Source organism: Lygodium microphyllum, chromosome 26 (genome assembly GCF_053477565.2).
Source record: "Lygodium microphyllum isolate KBCC chromosome 26, Lygodium_microphyllum_v1.1.10, whole genome shotgun sequence".
In the NCBI taxonomy this organism is placed as follows: Eukaryota; Viridiplantae; Streptophyta; class Polypodiopsida; order Schizaeales; family Lygodiaceae; genus Lygodium; species Lygodium microphyllum.
In genome coordinates, this window is record NC_141160.1 from 84,155,541 (window position 1) to 84,172,265 (window position 16,725).

The 16,725-nt window shown below is 40.6% G+C and overlaps 1 protein-coding gene across 2 annotated transcripts; it reads left to right on the forward strand.

The window, feature by feature from the left end:
- Nucleotides 1-5,293: 5,293 nt before the first annotated feature.
- GLT1 (NADH-dependent glutamate synthase 1) lies at nt 5,294-16,498 on the forward strand. 2 transcript variants are annotated; one of them, XM_087668076.1, is made up of 23 exons: nt 5,294-5,457; nt 6,158-6,777; nt 6,865-6,984; nt 7,090-7,206; nt 7,468-7,620; nt 7,716-7,816; nt 7,897-7,993; nt 8,105-8,214; nt 8,319-8,422; nt 8,540-8,719; nt 8,802-9,145; nt 9,255-9,325; nt 9,564-10,033; nt 10,205-11,077; nt 11,189-11,343; nt 11,429-11,590; nt 11,718-13,322; nt 13,487-13,678; nt 13,791-14,059; nt 14,352-14,657; nt 14,785-15,052; nt 15,131-15,388; nt 15,476-16,498. In XM_087668076.1, exons 2-23 carry the CDS (start codon nt 6,421-6,423, stop codon nt 15,809-15,811), a joined length of 6,648 nt encoding a protein of 2,215 aa, XP_087524202.1. In that variant the 5' UTR covers nt 5,294-5,457; nt 6,158-6,420; the 3' UTR covers nt 15,812-16,498. The 2 variants fall into 2 exon arrangements, with proteins under 2 accessions (XP_087524202.1, XP_087524203.1); XM_087668077.1 differs by lacking the exon at nt 5,294-5,457 and adding an exon at nt 6,019-6,034.
- The last annotated feature ends 227 nt before the right edge of the window (nt 16,499-16,725 follow it).

Below are 16,725 nucleotides of genomic sequence, written 5' to 3' on the forward strand. Positions count from 1 at the left end.
GTGCTAAAGATTGTAGAGAGAAGAGTTTATGGTTTCTAAACAACCTCCAAGACTCATTTAGAGGGCTTCATGAATGTTGTATTACTTAGACCTATATCCTAACAAGAACGAATCTCTAAATTATCACCATATTTGAACACAATAATTGATTCTACATTGAGCCAAACACATATACTCTCCCATATCCCTCTAAATGTTTACAAATCAATCACATGTAGAAATGTGAAGTAGCACATGTACAAAACTTTAAATAGTTTTTGTATTCAAATCTAGTTAGCTCAATTATTGAATTCACATCTTGGAAAGTATGAAATAGGTCATGTAGAAACTTCCCCTTAGCCCCAATTATTAGCTCTAGACTTGAGTAACTAGAACATCCTCTAAGGACCTAGGTAAATATACTTTCCTAGATCCTTGTGATGGTTAGAGATGTTCAGTAAAAATCATCCACAAAAGAAAATGTGAAGTACCACACCTTGAAATAATGAATCTATTCCAAATCTATTCACATCTTGGAAATTATAGGATAGGTGATGTAGAAACTTTCCCTTTGCCTCAATTACCTCATCTAGAAATCCCAAAGATCATGAGTTGGGACTCTTTATCTCACACACGGATGTAATGCACACATCACTTTATGCCAATCTTGTTTAACTTTTGAATAAACAAAGAAAATATTCAAGGATTGAAAAAAGTTTACAATTGTAGTACAAAGAAAGGTTCTATTAAGACCTTTCTTTTTAAGTCAAAATAGGCTTGCCATGGGAGCTAGATGTGTTCATGAGAAACTTATGGGACAAATAGATCATAGATTTGTTCAAACCACCTTAAGTTGACAAAGAAAGGACAAATTTAGATAACTTGACCTGATGTGGTTTGTGACATAGGTCTTCATAGAATGTCTAGCAAATAGCTTGCATCCCAGTCGGATTCCAATTTATTTGCCTCCTATCTCAAACATGCCTACAAAATATGATTCTCTAACAAATAATTTGCAAATTTGCACTTCTCTAATTCCCATACTTTGTCCAAATACATTTGAAATTCTTATATAAGCTTATAGTCAATTTAATAGTTAGCAAATTAGAATACTCTTATTTGAAACATGACTATTCACTTTTTGTATATTACTTTCCTTGCTTAATACAAGCTAGTGGTCTCACCAATGTCCTTTTCTCCAAACTTGCTCAACTAATATTGTCTGTCAAGTGACACACTTATATAAACTATAAATGTCTTAATGTAATAACAAATGTTTATCAATTGGCTTTGGTTAAGGGAATTTTGAGAAGCATGCCATCTTCTACTTTTGAATGTGTTATGAGGCACAAAGCTTACTAACGAAACAATGAATATTCAATGTGAGTTCAAGGTTAACTAGATTTTCCTACTTCTTCATGTTCTTTTCTTAACTTTGACCTAAATATGTCTACACTGTACCTAACAACTAGCTCACAACTTAAATTTCTTGCCTTATTCACAATGTATTGCCATCTATGCATAAGCTTAATGCAAAGTTGACATTTTACAAAATTGGCTCTATTTAAGCCAAGTGGAAAAATCACAAGTCAATTAACTAGAAACTTTTTTACATTAGCACAAGCTAGCTAACTACATTTGAAACTGAAATATGCAATTCTAACCTTGATTGCTTAAATACAATTATGTGAAAGTAATTTAAAGACTTATACTACGAGTGCTTTGTTAAAGCCTTGAACATAGCCTTGAAGACAAAGTCTTTTTTCCCAATCCCTTTAAGAGCAATCAAGATATCCTTTTTAGAGATGTCAATACTAGGGGATACATCCTAAATTAGCAACTAAGAAAGGTTTGAAGGTTTATGGTACTTTATATCTTAGCAATTATTTTCCCCACCATGAAATCAAAGGAGAGAAAGTCCATGACAGTGAAAGAGTGTTATGCTTTTCCTACCAATGTAGGGTTCTTACATCATACTCAATGATTTGTAATAAAAGCTACTCCTATTACATCCCAACTTTGCATCACTTTATCTAATCTAAGTGCACATCATATATCACATCCAAGATGCCAACCATATTAAGCTTCTCATTGCTCATCCAACCATAAAAACCAATTTTGGCAATTCTGAAGCATAAGAGTAGTTTTTATTTTTAACGCATCCTTTGTCTACTATGAGCCATTTCATTTATTTATATAGGCATATGCTAATCATTGTGACTTTTACTATACTTACTTTTGGAGAGTCTTTTAAATTATTTTTTTAAAATGCAAAGATATATTGATTGATGATATACATATGCCAAAATGGCGATGTTGCTTAGTCTAGGACTACATGGTCTGGGAGTGTAGAGAAGTCAAGCCCATTTGGAAGAAGGTGCATGCATGGATTGAAGTTGTTGGCTTTCATGCAAGGTTCAATACTAAGCATCCTTTTGGAGCAAATTTCCAACTTAATGAAGGGTCCCTCAAGATTTGCAATGTGGCTTGAGTTCTCATGATAAGATGTTTGTGGAGGCATTAGAATGTAGAGTGATGCCGAATGTTGCATTTGTTGGTCAAAGCATTACTACATGTAGCTAGCTCTAAATTTGTCATCTTACTTACCTACTTTCCTGCTTAATATCCTCCTTTCACAAAAAACTAGTCAATATAAAGATCAATAAATGTTTTAAAATGATTGGCTTGCCAACACATAAATATCATTAATATGTTAAAATTATCATTTTTCCAACAAAATCAATAAGCAAAAGGTCATAATTATTAATTAGTAGACTAAAGAATCGGGTAGAATGCACATACAAATAATAGTTGAGTGAAAAAATATTATTGTTAAGGTTAATAGATTTGAAATGTCCAGACAAAACTTCAAGTTATTAGCAGTTTGAAAACTAAGCTTGCTAATATACAAAGCTTTATATATAAAAAGTAAAGATATAAAATTGAGCATCCTAATAATAATATTTTTATATTTTTATAAGAATACAAAAAACAGACACCATATAATGTAGGGCATTCAAGCCCTAGAAATCCCCAAGTCATGCTCTCAAAGCTTCAAATAGTGCACATTCTATATCATTCAAGGTCAAGATTGTTTCGATTAATGTTTATCAACATCTACTAAGTTTACAATAAACATTATGAACTTCATTTACATGTTGATCTACACGATCTCTAGTTGAAAAGAGACCATTTACTTGATTTTTGTGCATGAAAAAATAATTAAAAATACCTTCTCATTGTTTCTCAAACTAGTTTTATCTTCAAGATCAATATTAGTGACCCAAAAATAGGGAGGCCCATCCCAAATTAATACCTAAACCCCACTTAATCTAAGAATTTGTAGCCAAATAAACAACATTTTCACCATTATGCACCACATTGGGAGCTTTGAATTTCGTCCAAAGACCATGTAATCATCCTTACATTCCCATAGATAGTAGAAACCCATTTGCTTTTGTAGAATGGAATATATTAAGGTCAACATATCTACATTTCTGCAAAGGATGCAACATGCTAAACCATAAGGCAATTTAAAACATGACTAAACTAATGGTCTGGCTAATTTTCTATTTTTAATCTTATAGATCGGGGCTTTCTTCCTTAAGTAGAAACCAATTGGTTGCATTTTGTCAAGTGGTGGCTAGAATCCACATTCACAAAGCATGAGATAAGTTACATAGCCATATTAATGAGTGAAAATGCTTATACAACAGAGCGGACAATGTATACACAATGCTTTCACTTTGCAAAGGGTTCCAACCTAGTCTTTTGATATAAATATGGAGTGAACTTTTAGAACACTCAACATGACATATATCAAGATTTTCAAGCAATGATGAAGTTTTTTCAAGGTCAAGAGCCATTTCTAAATTGTTGGTCACATAGATGGAAAAGCAACAAGTTACTAGCATGCAATGAGGCTTGGGACTCATGCCATTTGATTTAGCATAGATGCTTCATGCAATGGTCTTGTTAGACAATGCCTTGTTAAAAATCCTTTGAAGTTCTTGTTGTACCCCTTCACTATAAAATAGCAATTATTTTTTGAAAATTAAGAACTCACAAATAGCATGAGAGCGAAAATGGAGACAAGAGTGCACACAAAGAGAATGGACATAATCTCCCTCCATGCATAAGTGAGCACTTCCCTTGTGTATATATTTATGGACTTGTATTTCTTAGCTTTTGTGCTTAAAAATCATGAAAAGCATCCTTTTGGGTTTTTTGCTTTCCTTGCATGAATGACACACTTTTGACCTCACAATTTCTAACTCCTATCTAATAAACCTATTCCAAGGTTACAAAAATAATTTTCTAACCCTTACACTTTAATATAAAGATTACATCCATAATAAACAATTTTGCACATGCACCATACAACTGCACATGCCATGGTGTAACTGGTAATACTAAGAATCAAGAAACTATGCATTGGATATATACTTTACCCCAATGAGGAATAGTTTGTGATGTGAAGGTTAGAATGACAACTTGCAATAAATGTGAAGGGCTATGGTCACAATCTATGGAGTTGCTCTCGTGAGGGTTTTCCCACAAGAATAGTTTCAAGGAGGAAAAAGGTTTCTCAATGAAAATGCAAGCTAAATGGGGGGAGGGGGGTTTCGAAAACCCCCCATCTAGTAAAAAAGTTAAAATAAACTCTAGTAAAAAGTGCAAATCTTATTTTTGAGCATGCTTAGGATGAGTCCACTCGTCCCATGCCATTTTAAGAAATGGTTTTTAGCATAAACACCACCCCTTGGGCATTTTTTGAGAAGCCAATGGCTTTTTGACAAAACCAAAAACTCCCCATGTAGCTTGAAAGAGTTCCCAGTTTTCTCAAAAAACCTTGGGAAAGCCACCTCCCAAAAACCACTATTAGAACAACTCCAGTGCAAAGCCGCTTTGGGAGTGTAAGATACCGCACATGAGCAAGGGCCTTAGGAGAGGCTTGGTTGGGATAGAAACATGGTGTTGTAAGGGATGACGTCAAGGCTGCACTTGGGGTTAGGTTTGGTGGTCCGAGCCTAGAGGAGGAGGCTTGGGGAAGTGAGGTTTGTCGGTTGCCCGTGGGGCCCACGCCAGGCTGGCGTACTTGGTGGGCGGTCAACGAGAGAGGGGTGGCGGGCCAGGCCCACAAACGAGGCGGGCGACCGGTCCGAGAGACACTGGCTAATCACGAGATTAAGGCTCCAATAATGGAGCTTATATTTCTTCACACTTATAATATTAGGATAATATTAAAATATTAATCCAAGGACAACTATAAGCTGCCTGCTGGCTCTCCTCGTCTATAAGGACAGAAGCTCCTGCGCAATCACACTTTGAACGTTCTCCGTTGTGTGTGCAGTCTCTCTCTCTCTCTCTCTCTCTCTCTCTCTCTCTCTCTGTGTCTGTGCGTGCGGATCATTAGGGTTTTCTCTGCATCTTCCGCCATCGCCGCTTCGCCCAACCTCTCTTTTTCTGCGATTCCAGGTACATTCGCCTCCTCCGCCTCCTCTCTCTCTCTCTCTCTCGTTTTGTGCACGCCTTTCTTTCGCCTGCCTGTTCTTTCTCCTGTGCCTTGAGAGTCCTTTGCTTCAAGCCCTTCCTTCTCTGCACGTACATTCTTCTCTTTCAGGCTCTGTTCATTCCAGGAAGTTTTCGGTTTTGGATTCATTGTGTCATATATTTTGACTTAGTCAGTCAGTGATTTGTGCCTCTCACGCTGCATTTTCAATTTGGGAAACTGCGCGAGAGAAATTGCATATACACACCCCGCTCTCTCTCCCCTCCTCTCTTGCATTCTCTCTCATACACGCGGCACTCTAGTACGTAGCCACGCTTCTCTCTCGCTCGCTCTCTCTCTAGTTTCGAGGCTCGCTCTGCACACCGCCCTTGCTTCCTCGCGTTCTCATTTTTCTTTCTTCTCGCCAATCCAAAAAAAGGTGTACCATAGCCCCCGTTTCCCATTTCTTCCCTTCCGATCGTGCTCTATAAAATCAAAAGATCCATTAAATTATTTGCACGGCGTTCCTTAAATCTTTCGAGGCTCTATCTTCTGCGTTCTTTGGTACCTCTGCTATTAGCAAGTTGCTTTTATTACCTGTTGAAATCAGTATCAGTGCATTTTAAAATCCCGTAAACATATTGTTGCTTTTATAAAGTTTTTGATCCGATTCGCCAATTATTGCAGCGCCACCGGCCATTGGATCTGAGTGAGGGCTGGTGAGTAGGGTTAGTTAGAAGCTTGGAACATCACATGGCGGACCTTTGATCTGCATCGCAGAGTTATAATTTGTGCGGCGTTATTATTCTTTACCTTCAGAGGATACATATTTCCTATGTGATCCTGTGAAAGAGCAAATTTTGTGTTGAGATATCTCCACAGCGTGTGAGATCCGGACAATTCTTTGTGACATTAACGACTCCAGTTCATCTATACGAGTACCTCATCTAATGGCTGCTTTATCGACAATTACAGTGGCTCAACATATGCAAGCCTTGAGTCACGCCACCTCAGCTTCAGAAAGAACTTCAATTTCCTTTGGGCAGGTGTTGAATGGATTTCCGCACCACCAATTTTGTGGCTTGCGGAAGCAGGCAAGCTTCATGGCTCTTGGCCTTAAATCAAGAAGAAGAATGCAATGGCATACGGTGGTCTCTGGACAAGTGCCGTGGTTTCATACAGTGCGCTCAATGGCAATGTCTGACATCCCAGGAGGTCCTTTAGGATTGTATGATCCTACTTTTGACAAAGATTCCTGTGGAGTTGGATTTGTTGCAGAATTGTCTGCAATTCCTAGTCGCCAGACTGTGAGTTCAATCTGTCGACATTTCCTCCAGAATTTTCTTAAGGTTTCATTGTGAGGCATATTGATCAACAAAACTAGTCATTCACAGGTTGCGGATGCGTTGGAGATGTTAGTTCGGATGGCTCATCGAGGTGCTTGTGGTTGTGAAAAGAACACTGGAGATGGTGCAGGCATTACAGTTGCACTTCCTCACAATTTTTTGGCACAGGTACATCTTCCAGTCTAGTGCTGGCTGCCTCTTTATATTGTTTTTGTTGCGATGCACAGTATATATTTATAGCTGCCTCTTACATGATCAAGGAAAACTTTGCAGGTTGCCAAGCAAGCTATTGGATGTGACCTTCCACCTCCTAATGAATATGCTGTTGGCATGTTTTTCCTCCCTACTTCAGAAACCCGAAGAGAGGAAAGCAGGAATGTGTTCAACAAGGTAATGTTGCAATACATTGGGTATTGTAAGCTGCTTCCTTACATGCCATTGTACAGCTGTCTGTGTATTGGTTGTCATTGGTCATCTGAGTTTATTTATATTGTGCATTTTGAGTGGGACACTTATGGGCGGTTTCTTTTCCATGCTGATAGCTGTGTTTCAGTGTTCTGTATTTGCTTATGAAGAGTAGGAGTGGAGAGAATCTTATACCCATTGTGGTACTGCCTTTGTATTCCAACGTTCCTTTTTGTCTTTTCATAGGTTGCTGAATCATTGGGTCACACCATTTTGGGCTGGAGGAGGGTGAAGACTGATAACTCAGATTTGGGAGCTGCAGCATTGAAAACTGAGCCTGTTGTGGAACAAGTTTTTTTGACTCCAAGTTGCAGATCTAGTTTGGATTTGGAGCAACAGGTACTTTTTAAAACAATCCATTTTTGCATCATCATCATGGGAAAGTCAACTGAGATGCTTTGTTCATCTGTATAACGGTGTCTGTGATGGGGCAGATGTACATCCTCCGAAGGACTTCTATGGTGGCCATCAGAGCTGCTTTGAACCTTGCATATGGTGGAGTGAAGGACTTCTACATTTGCTCACTGTCTTCGAGGTGTGTGGATGCATTGTGCTACTTTTGACTTCTGAGGTTTCTGATTAAAATTTTGCTAACATGAGGCCTATGCCTTCCAGAACAATAGTCTACAAGGGACAACTGAAGCCTGACCAGCTAAAGAACTATTACTATGAAGATCTTGGAAGTGACAAATTCACCAGCTACATGGCATTGGTAAGATGTGGCTGTTTTATGTATTGTTGGCCCCATTGTAACACATGATGTATCATGCTGTGAATGAGTGGATTGTATTTTCGTTGCTAAATGTTGGTTGCCCTACTGAAGGTTCACTCTAGGTTCTCAACCAATACTTTTCCAAGCTGGGATCGTGCTCAGCCCATGCGAGTTCTGGGCCATAATGGTGAAATAAACACATTGCGAGGCAATGTAAACTGGTATTTCTGATTTGCTGTGCTCCCTGTACTTTGCTGCAAATAGGTGCTTCACGCTTTCTGTTTCCATGATAAATACTGACCCTTTCTGTTTTGTTGATTTATAGGATGCAAGCTCGTGAGGGACTCCTCAAATGCAAGGTGTTGAATCTTTCATCAGATGAAATGCAGAAGCTTTTACCAATAGTTGACACAAGCTCATCAGATTCAGGTTTTTATAAATTTGAATGTGAAGCCTTGCTTATGGCACTTGGGTTAGATGTGGAATGCTGTTTGTTGGAAAAAGTTTTGTACTGTGTGGTCTGATCTCTGGTGATGAACATTGCAGGTGCCTTTGATGGTGTACTGGAATTGCTGGTACGCAGTGGTCGAAGCCTCCCTGAAGCTGTAATGATGATGATTCCAGAGGCATGGCAAAATGACTCAAACATAGAGCCTGATCGGAAGGCTTTGTACGAGTACTTCTCTGCATTGATGGAGCCATGGGACGGGCCAGCTCTTATAGCTTGTATGGAACAGCTAAGTTTTGTGTAGTTGTATGCCATGATGAAGGTTTTTAGATGCTTCTAATGTTCTTTTGTGTGGTACAGTTACGGATGGTCGATATCTTGGTGCAACTTTGGATCGAAATGGGCTTCGTCCAGGGAGATACTATGAGACACACAGTGGTCGTGTGATTATGGCAAGTGAGGTAGGTGTGGTTGATATTCCCCCTGAGGATGTCAGCAAGAAGGGACGGCTTAATCCGGGAATGATGCTTCTAGTGGACTTTGAGAAGCATGTTGTTGTAGATGATGATCAATTGAAAAAGCAATTTGCTGCCGCTCGTCCATACTCAGAGTGGCTGCGCAAGCAAAAGATTGTCTTGAAGGAGATTGTGGATTCAGTTTCAGAAAGAGATCTGGTGGCACCACATATAATTGGTTCTGCTAATGTATGCTTTGCCATTCCTAATTCATGTCTTCTTTTATTTGAGCTTGCTAGAATGAAGGTTATCTGGATGCAACAGTTGTTTGCTAAAGTCTCCTGGATGATTTTTCTAGGTTGACACATCAGATGAAAACATGGAAAAGATGGGAATATATGGCCTGATAGCTCCGTTAAAAGTTTTTGGGTATGTGCTTTTGTACTTGCTTAAGTGAAGAAATTGGTTCAGGCTTTGAGGGTGATTGATATGCTGTACAAGCTTCAGATGTTTTACTTTAATGGCTTCAATGATCTTCAATGTATTATTAAAGTCATAAATAACCATTATGCTAACTGTGCACTCGAAGTGTGGATAGTTTTGAATTTTCTTTTATGTCGTTGAAGTAGCATATATGACTCAGCGATACATGATTTGCTTCAATTAGATACACTGTGGAAGCTTTGGAGATGCTGTTGCTTCCCATGGCTAAAGATGGGGTAGAGGCACTTGGCTCTATGGGCAATGATACACCTTTGGCAGTCATGTCTAACAGACCCAAGCTGGGCTTTGAATATTTCAAGCAGATGTTTGCCCAGGTGACAAATCCGCCGATTGATCCAATTCGAGAGGCTGTAGTCACATCAACAGAATGCATGATTGGACCTGAGGGTGATATAACCGAGACAACTGAAGGACAGTGCCAAAGGTTGTCCCTCAAGGGGCCACTTCTTTCCATTGAAGAAATGGAAGCAATAAAAAAGATGGATTTCAAGGGTTGGAGGAGTAAAGTTATTGATATGACTTTCTCAAAGCGAGATGGGACAAAGGGATTGGAAAAAGCATTAGATAGAATTTGCTTGGAGGCAAGGTCTGCCATACAGGAGGGTTACAAAATTTTGGTCCTCTCAGATAGAGGTAAATTTCTGAACAACTTAAACGTCTGTAAATGTAGTTCAAGTCTTTTTCAACTAGCAGGTAGCTATATGATAACAAGGTGCATTTGTCTTCAACTTAAATTTTAATGTCCCAAGCACTTGGCCTAATGAGCTTTCTATTGGTTTCTGTGCTTGCTTGTGTTTATTACAGGGACATCAGCCAATCGAGTTCCTGTTGGATCACTTCTCGCTGTTGGGGTAGTACACCAGCATCTTGTCTCTAGCTTGGAGCGCACTCAAATAGGATTGATTATAGAATCAGGAGAACCTCGTGAAGTCCATCACTTTTGCACTCTTGTTGGATTTGGAGCAGATGCAATTTGCCCGTACTTGGCTATTGAAGCTGTTTGGAGGCTGCAAGTGGATGGGAAAGTGCCACCTAAAAGGGATGGTACCTTCCACGCTAAAGATGAACTTGTTAGGAAGTACTTTAAGGCAAGCAATTCTGGTATTCTGAAGGTTATTGCTAAGATGGGAATATCCACACTTGCATCGTACAAGGGAGCTCAAATATTTGAAGCTCTTGGCCTTGCATCTGAGGTGGTAGACAGATGTTTCAAAGGAACTCCAAGCAGGGTGGAGGGTGCCACATTTGAAATGTTAGCACGGGATGCATTGCGTTTGCATAATTTAGCCTTCCCTTCCCGTGTTCTTCCAGAGGGAAGTGCAGATGCCCGGGCTTTGCCCAATCCTGGTGATTATCACTGGCGAAAGGATGGAGAAGTTCATCTAAATGATCCAGTAGCTATGGCAAAGCTACAGGAAGCTGCACGAACTAACTCTGTTTCTGCATACAAGGAGTACTCCAAGCTTATTCATGACCTTAACAAGAAATGCAACCTTCGAGGCATGTTGATGTTTAAGGAAACACCAGAAAAGAGAATCCCATTAGAGGAAGTGGAACCTGCTAGTGAGATAGTCAAAAGATTTTGCACAGGGGCCATGAGTTATGGGTCAATCTCTCTTGAAGCCCACACAACTCTTGCTTTGGCTATGAACACTATTGGTGGTAAATCAAACTCAGGTCAGCTCTACTATGTTGCAATGATCTACTCTAGTCTTTGGTTGCAGGTGACCTTGTGTTTACCCATCTCCTGATTGCTATCTGTTTATCTTAAACTTTGTGTATATGCAGGTGAAGGGGGGGAGAACTCCTCTCGTTTGGAGGAGCTTCCAGATGGGTCTCCAAATCCTAGAAGAAGTGCAATTAAACAAGTTGCAAGTGGTCGTTTTGGTGTGACAAGCTACTATCTGACAAATGCAATTGAGCTTCAGATCAAGATGGCACAGGTTACTTTTTGCATAAATGCTACTGTCTCTTTTACTGCATTTCCTCTGTGCAGTTCAGTAACCTTGACTTTCCCCATTCTAACAGGGAGCAAAACCAGGTGAGGGTGGTGAACTTCCTGGTTATAAAGTAGTAGGTGACATTGCAGTGACAAGGAATTCCACTCCTGGTGTGGGACTTATCAGCCCGCCACCGCACCACGATATTTATTCCATTGAGGACCTTGCGCAATTAATCTATGATTTAAAGGTTAGCTTTCAAGATAGATTTCTATGTTTGATGTATCTTTATACTGTAGTTCCATATGTTATTTTTCATGTCTCCTTTGATTCCCTTGAGAGCTGCTTATTAGTATACCTCCTATATGTCATTTCAGAATTCAAATCCAGGAGCTCGTATAAGCGTGAAGCTTGTGTCTGAAGCTGGAGTTGGAGTTATAGCTAGTGGAGTTGTGAAAGGACATGCAGATCACGTGTTAATATCTGGACATGATGGAGGCACAGGTGCATCGCGCTGGACTGGTATCAAGAATGCTGGCTTACCTTGGGAACTTGGACTTGCTGAAACCCATCAAACTCTTGTAGCAAATGATCTTCGAGGTCGAACGGTGCTGCAAACTGATGGGCAGCTAAAGACTGGAAGAGATGTTGCCATTGCTGCTCTTCTTGGTGCTGAGGAGTTTGGTTTTAGCACAGCTCCATTAATAACTCTAGGCTGTATAATGATGAGGAAATGTCACAAGAATACGTGTCCAGTGGGTATCGCAACACAGGATCCTGTCTTAAGGGAGAAGTTTGCCGGGGAACCAGAGCATGTCATCAACTTTTTCTTTATGGTTGCAGCGGAATTGCGTGAAATAATGGCAGGAATGGGTTTTCGAACATTGAATGAGATGATAGGGAGGGCTGACATGCTGCAGATGGACAAAGATGTAATTGCAGAGAATGAGAAGCTACAGGGTATTGACCTCTCTCTTCTTCTCAAGCCTGCTGCGGAGATTCGACCAGATGCAGCCCAGTATTGTGTGCAAAAACAAGATCATGGACTGGACATGGCTTTGGATCAGCAGCTAATAAAATTGGCACATCCAGCTCTGGAGAAGAAGCTGCCTGTCTACTTTGAGATGCCAATTGTAAATGTGAATAGAGCAGTTGGAACTATGTTAAGTCACGAGGTAACCAAGCGGTATAAAATGGCAGGTCTTCCTACAGACACCATACATGTGAAACTTAACGGAAGTGCTGGTCAGAGCTTAGGTGCCTTTCTCTGCTCAGGCATCACACTTGAATTGGAGGGAGACAGCAACGATTATGTAGGTAAGGGATTGTCTGGTGGCAAGCTGATTGTTTATCCTCCGCAGAATAGTGGATTTGATCCAAAGAAGAACATCGTCATTGGTAATGTTGCTCTTTATGGAGCCACTGGGGGTGAAGCATATTTTAATGGCATGGCCGCGGAGCGGTTCTGTGTAAGAAACTCTGGTGCTAAAGCTGTTGTTGAAGGAGTAGGGGATCATGGTTGTGAGTACATGACTGGGGGAACGGTAGTCATCCTTGGAAGAACAGGTAAAAACTTTGCTGCTGGTATGAGCGGAGGCATTGCGTATGTCCTGGATGTGGATGGAAAGTTCAAGTCCAGGTGTAACCTTGGCTTGGTGGATCTTGATAAAGTGGAGGATGAAGAGGATATAATGACATTGCGTACTATGGTGCAGCAACATCAACGAAACACTGGGAGCCAGCTTGCCAAGGATGTTTTAGCAAGGTTTAATGAGCTTGTCCCAAAGTTTTTGAAGGTTTTCCCTCGTGACTATAAGCAAGTTCTTTTAAAGGCAAAACAAAGGTCACTGGAGGAAGCAGAGCTATCCAAGAAGGATGCATTTGAGGAACTGAAGAAGTTGGCAAGCAAGGCTGCTACCAATAGAGCCTCTGCAACAGTTGCTGACAGGTCAAGTTCAAAGCCTAATGCAGCTGCAACTCAGGTGTCTGCTAATACTCCTCTGCATTTTGGAATGTATTAGGCTCTATAACAGGGGAATTTGTTGCCACATATTTGTACGATACAAGGTGTAAGTTACTTGAGAGAAACTTGGAGTTGTGATTGTATTAATTAAACTCCTGTGCTACTGAATTTTGAGTGTTTCAGAGACCAACCAAGGTAGGAGATGCAACCAAGCATAGGGGATTTGTTACATATGAGCGAGAGGTTCTTCCATACAGGAAAGCTGAAGAGCGAATCAAGGATTGGAAGGAAGTGTTGGATGAGAGTAGACCTGTAGAACTCCTGAAAACACAATCAGCCAGGTGTATGGACTGTGGAACTCCTTTCTGTCATCAGGTAATTGGGTGGATTGTCTAACAATATTTTTGGGTTTGAGCAGTTTATTCTTTTAGACCAGTTATAAATATCTGGCAGGAAAATTGATCATCTGGACATATTTGTTTCGTAGGAAACTAGTGGTTGTCCCCTTGGTAACAAAATTCCAGAGTGGAATGAACTTGTATATCAAGGACGCTGGCGTGAGGCTCTGGACCGTCTGCTAGAGACAAACAACTTCCCTGAGTTCACTGGACGAGTGTGTCCTGCTCCATGTGAAGGATCATGTGTTTTAGGCATTATCGAGAATCCGGTGACCATCAAAACAATGGAATGCACAATTATTGACAAAGCCTTTGAAGAGGGGTGGATGGTTCCTCGACCACCTGTGAAGAGGACAGGGTAATAAATCTGTCACTTCCTGTTATTTCCAAATGTGACTGTTCATCACGATTCTTTTGGCTCACCAGACCCCTCTTATATAGTAGGGTTATTACTTGCCAAGTTGAGTGCATGTTTTATTTTCAGAAAAGGGCACCATTTACTCCTTTGCCTTATCTACTTCCCTTGCATTCACATTTGTCCTCTCGTTTCAGTATTGTCATGATCATTTATCAACGTTTGTGTTTCCTAACAGAATGCAAATCTTATTTCAAGTAGTCTTTTCAACTTCTTATTGGATATATTGGTACAGGAAGAAAGTGGCAATTGTTGGAAGTGGCCCTGCTGGAATGGCAGCAGCTGACCAATTGAACAAGGCAGGTCATACAGTTACTGTGTATGAGCGTGCAGATCGGATAGGGGGCCTCATGATGTATGGGGTTCCTAACATGAAAACTGACAAGCTAGAAGTAGTTCAACGCCGTGTTGATCTGATGGCAGCTGAAGGGGTCAATTTTGTAGTAAATGCTCATGTGGGTGTAGATTCTCAATTCTCAGTTGAGAAACTGAGAACTGAAAATGATGCTCTTGTGCTCGCCTGTGGTGCTACTAATCCAAGGTATCCCCTAACAATATTTAATATTGGATTAGCGTTCACCCAAAGACGCTCTATTAAGACTTTCTCAATTCAGTTGGTTGCTTCTTCTGGCCGATGGTATACCTTCTCATCTTTTTGGTCTTTGCAGGGATCTTAAGGTGCCAGGCCGTGAGTTGAAGGGGATTCATTTTGCCATGGAGTTTCTTCATTCAAACACAAAGAGTCTGCTAGACAGTAATTTACAAGATGGGAGCTACATTTCTGCAGCAGGCAAGAAAGTCGTGGTTATAGGGGGTGGAGATACTGGAACTGATTGCATAGGAACCTCAGTAAGGCACGGTGCCATAGACATTGTGAATTTAGAACTGCTTCCAGAACCACCAGCTACACGTGCTGCAGGCAATCCATGGCCTCAGGTATTGCAGCAGTTCTTACTTTTGGCATTTTAAGCTTATTACTTGTGTTGAAACTGAAGCCTATTTCCTCTTTCTCAGTGGCCACGAATCTTTCGCGTGGATTATGGACATCAAGAGGCCATCCACAAGCTGGGAAAGGACCCAAGATCATACGAGGTTCTGACAAAAAGATTCATAGATAATGATAAAGGTCAAGTAACTGGACTTGAGGTTGTACGAGTACAATGGAGAAAAGACGAGAATGGAAAATTCCAAATGCAAGAAGTGGAAGGGTCTGAAGAAGTGATAGAGGCAGACCTTGTCTTGTTGGCAATGGGTTTCCTGGGTCCAGAACAGGTAATGTGTTTTGTGCTGTTTGTTGGTATTTTCATGTTTCTCCTTGAAAACTTGATGGTTACTAATCCTGTGATGGATCATGAACAGGGTGTTGCAGAGAAGTTGGGTTTGGAGACTGATGCCAGAAGCAACTTTAAGGCTGCGTATGGAAAGTATGCTACTAATCTTCAAGGAGTTTTTGCTGCTGGTGACTGCCGACGTGGACAGTCCCTTGTAGTATGGGCGATAGCTGAGGGAAGGCAGGCTGCTGCACAGATTGATAAGTTTTTGATGGGAGATGAGGAGAGTTCACACTCTACTGAGGATACAGAGAGAGAAGAGGACTTCGCACTCTGTGGAAGAACAGGTAGCAGCTGGCAAGACGGTAGTCTTTCTAGAGGAGAGAGGGAAAACCAGGGCAACATGCTTCAGAAAGCAAGATGACATTGCTACAAGTTACTACTGTCAAAAGCATACAACAGGGAGCCTTGGTGAACAGGGTCATCGATGATAACCTGGGGACAGCAAATGGTTTAGAGGAAATCAGGTTTGTTGGCTACTGAATCCCATTCCACTGGAGATGGGGTTTATTCTATGATGACAAGTCTGTTGGCTGGTGGGGAGGATCATATATATACGTCCCCTGGTTGACATTGTGCATGTTAGAGGGTTTGCTGGGAGCCCATGGCAGCTAAGTTATACAGAGAGATGATGGAAGCTATGAGAATGTGGCAAGCAGGCTTCAACCCAAACGCAATTGCAGGCTCTGGGTGGCAAGGCTCTTACCTGTGATTAGTAAGGATGTACATTTTACTTATGTTTCGATTAGATGAAACCTTTTATATTGAGCAAAAAGAGCTGCATAGTAGCTCTCTGTGTGTACATATTTTGTACTTGCAATTTTGGATGAGCAAGTTCTAAAAACAGATCATGTATCATATTTGCACATTTTTGGAATCAACCTATGCTGTTACTCCATTCTGGTGTACATGAAATCTGAGATAGCAGGCTGATTACTGAAAAGAGAGGCATCGCTTTTGGTAGGAGACAGTCAAATCTTTGTACATGCATTTGGAGGATGAAAGTTGCTGCATTTTTTATTATATTGAGGAATCCTTATCAGTTCGCATATATGGAGATCTACCTTTTGGTGTCTTGTGGAGATCAGCATGGGAAAATGAAGCTTCTGTTGTGAGACCTGTGATAAATAGTTTTAAAGCCTTACAGTTGCGCTAACAGTGAAGTACTGATGCCTCAGAAACAGATGTTCAGTAAAAGTGTTGACAAAATACGTAGTGGGGAACTGGTGTTCATAATAAGCATAGACAGATACATAGTTGGAATTATAATCACAAGGT

Coding starts and splice junctions, on each gene's coding strand:
- GLT1 (XM_087668076.1), top strand. CDS start 6,421: ATGGCTGCTTTATCGACAATTACAGTGGCTCAACATATGCAAGCCTTG. Junction 6,778..6,864: donor CAATTCCTAGTCGCCAGACT/GTGAGTTCAATC, acceptor AGTCATTCACAG/GTTGCGGATGCGTTGGAGAT. Junction 6,985..7,089: donor CTCACAATTTTTTGGCACAG/GTACATCTTCCA, acceptor AAAACTTTGCAG/GTTGCCAAGCAAGCTATTGG.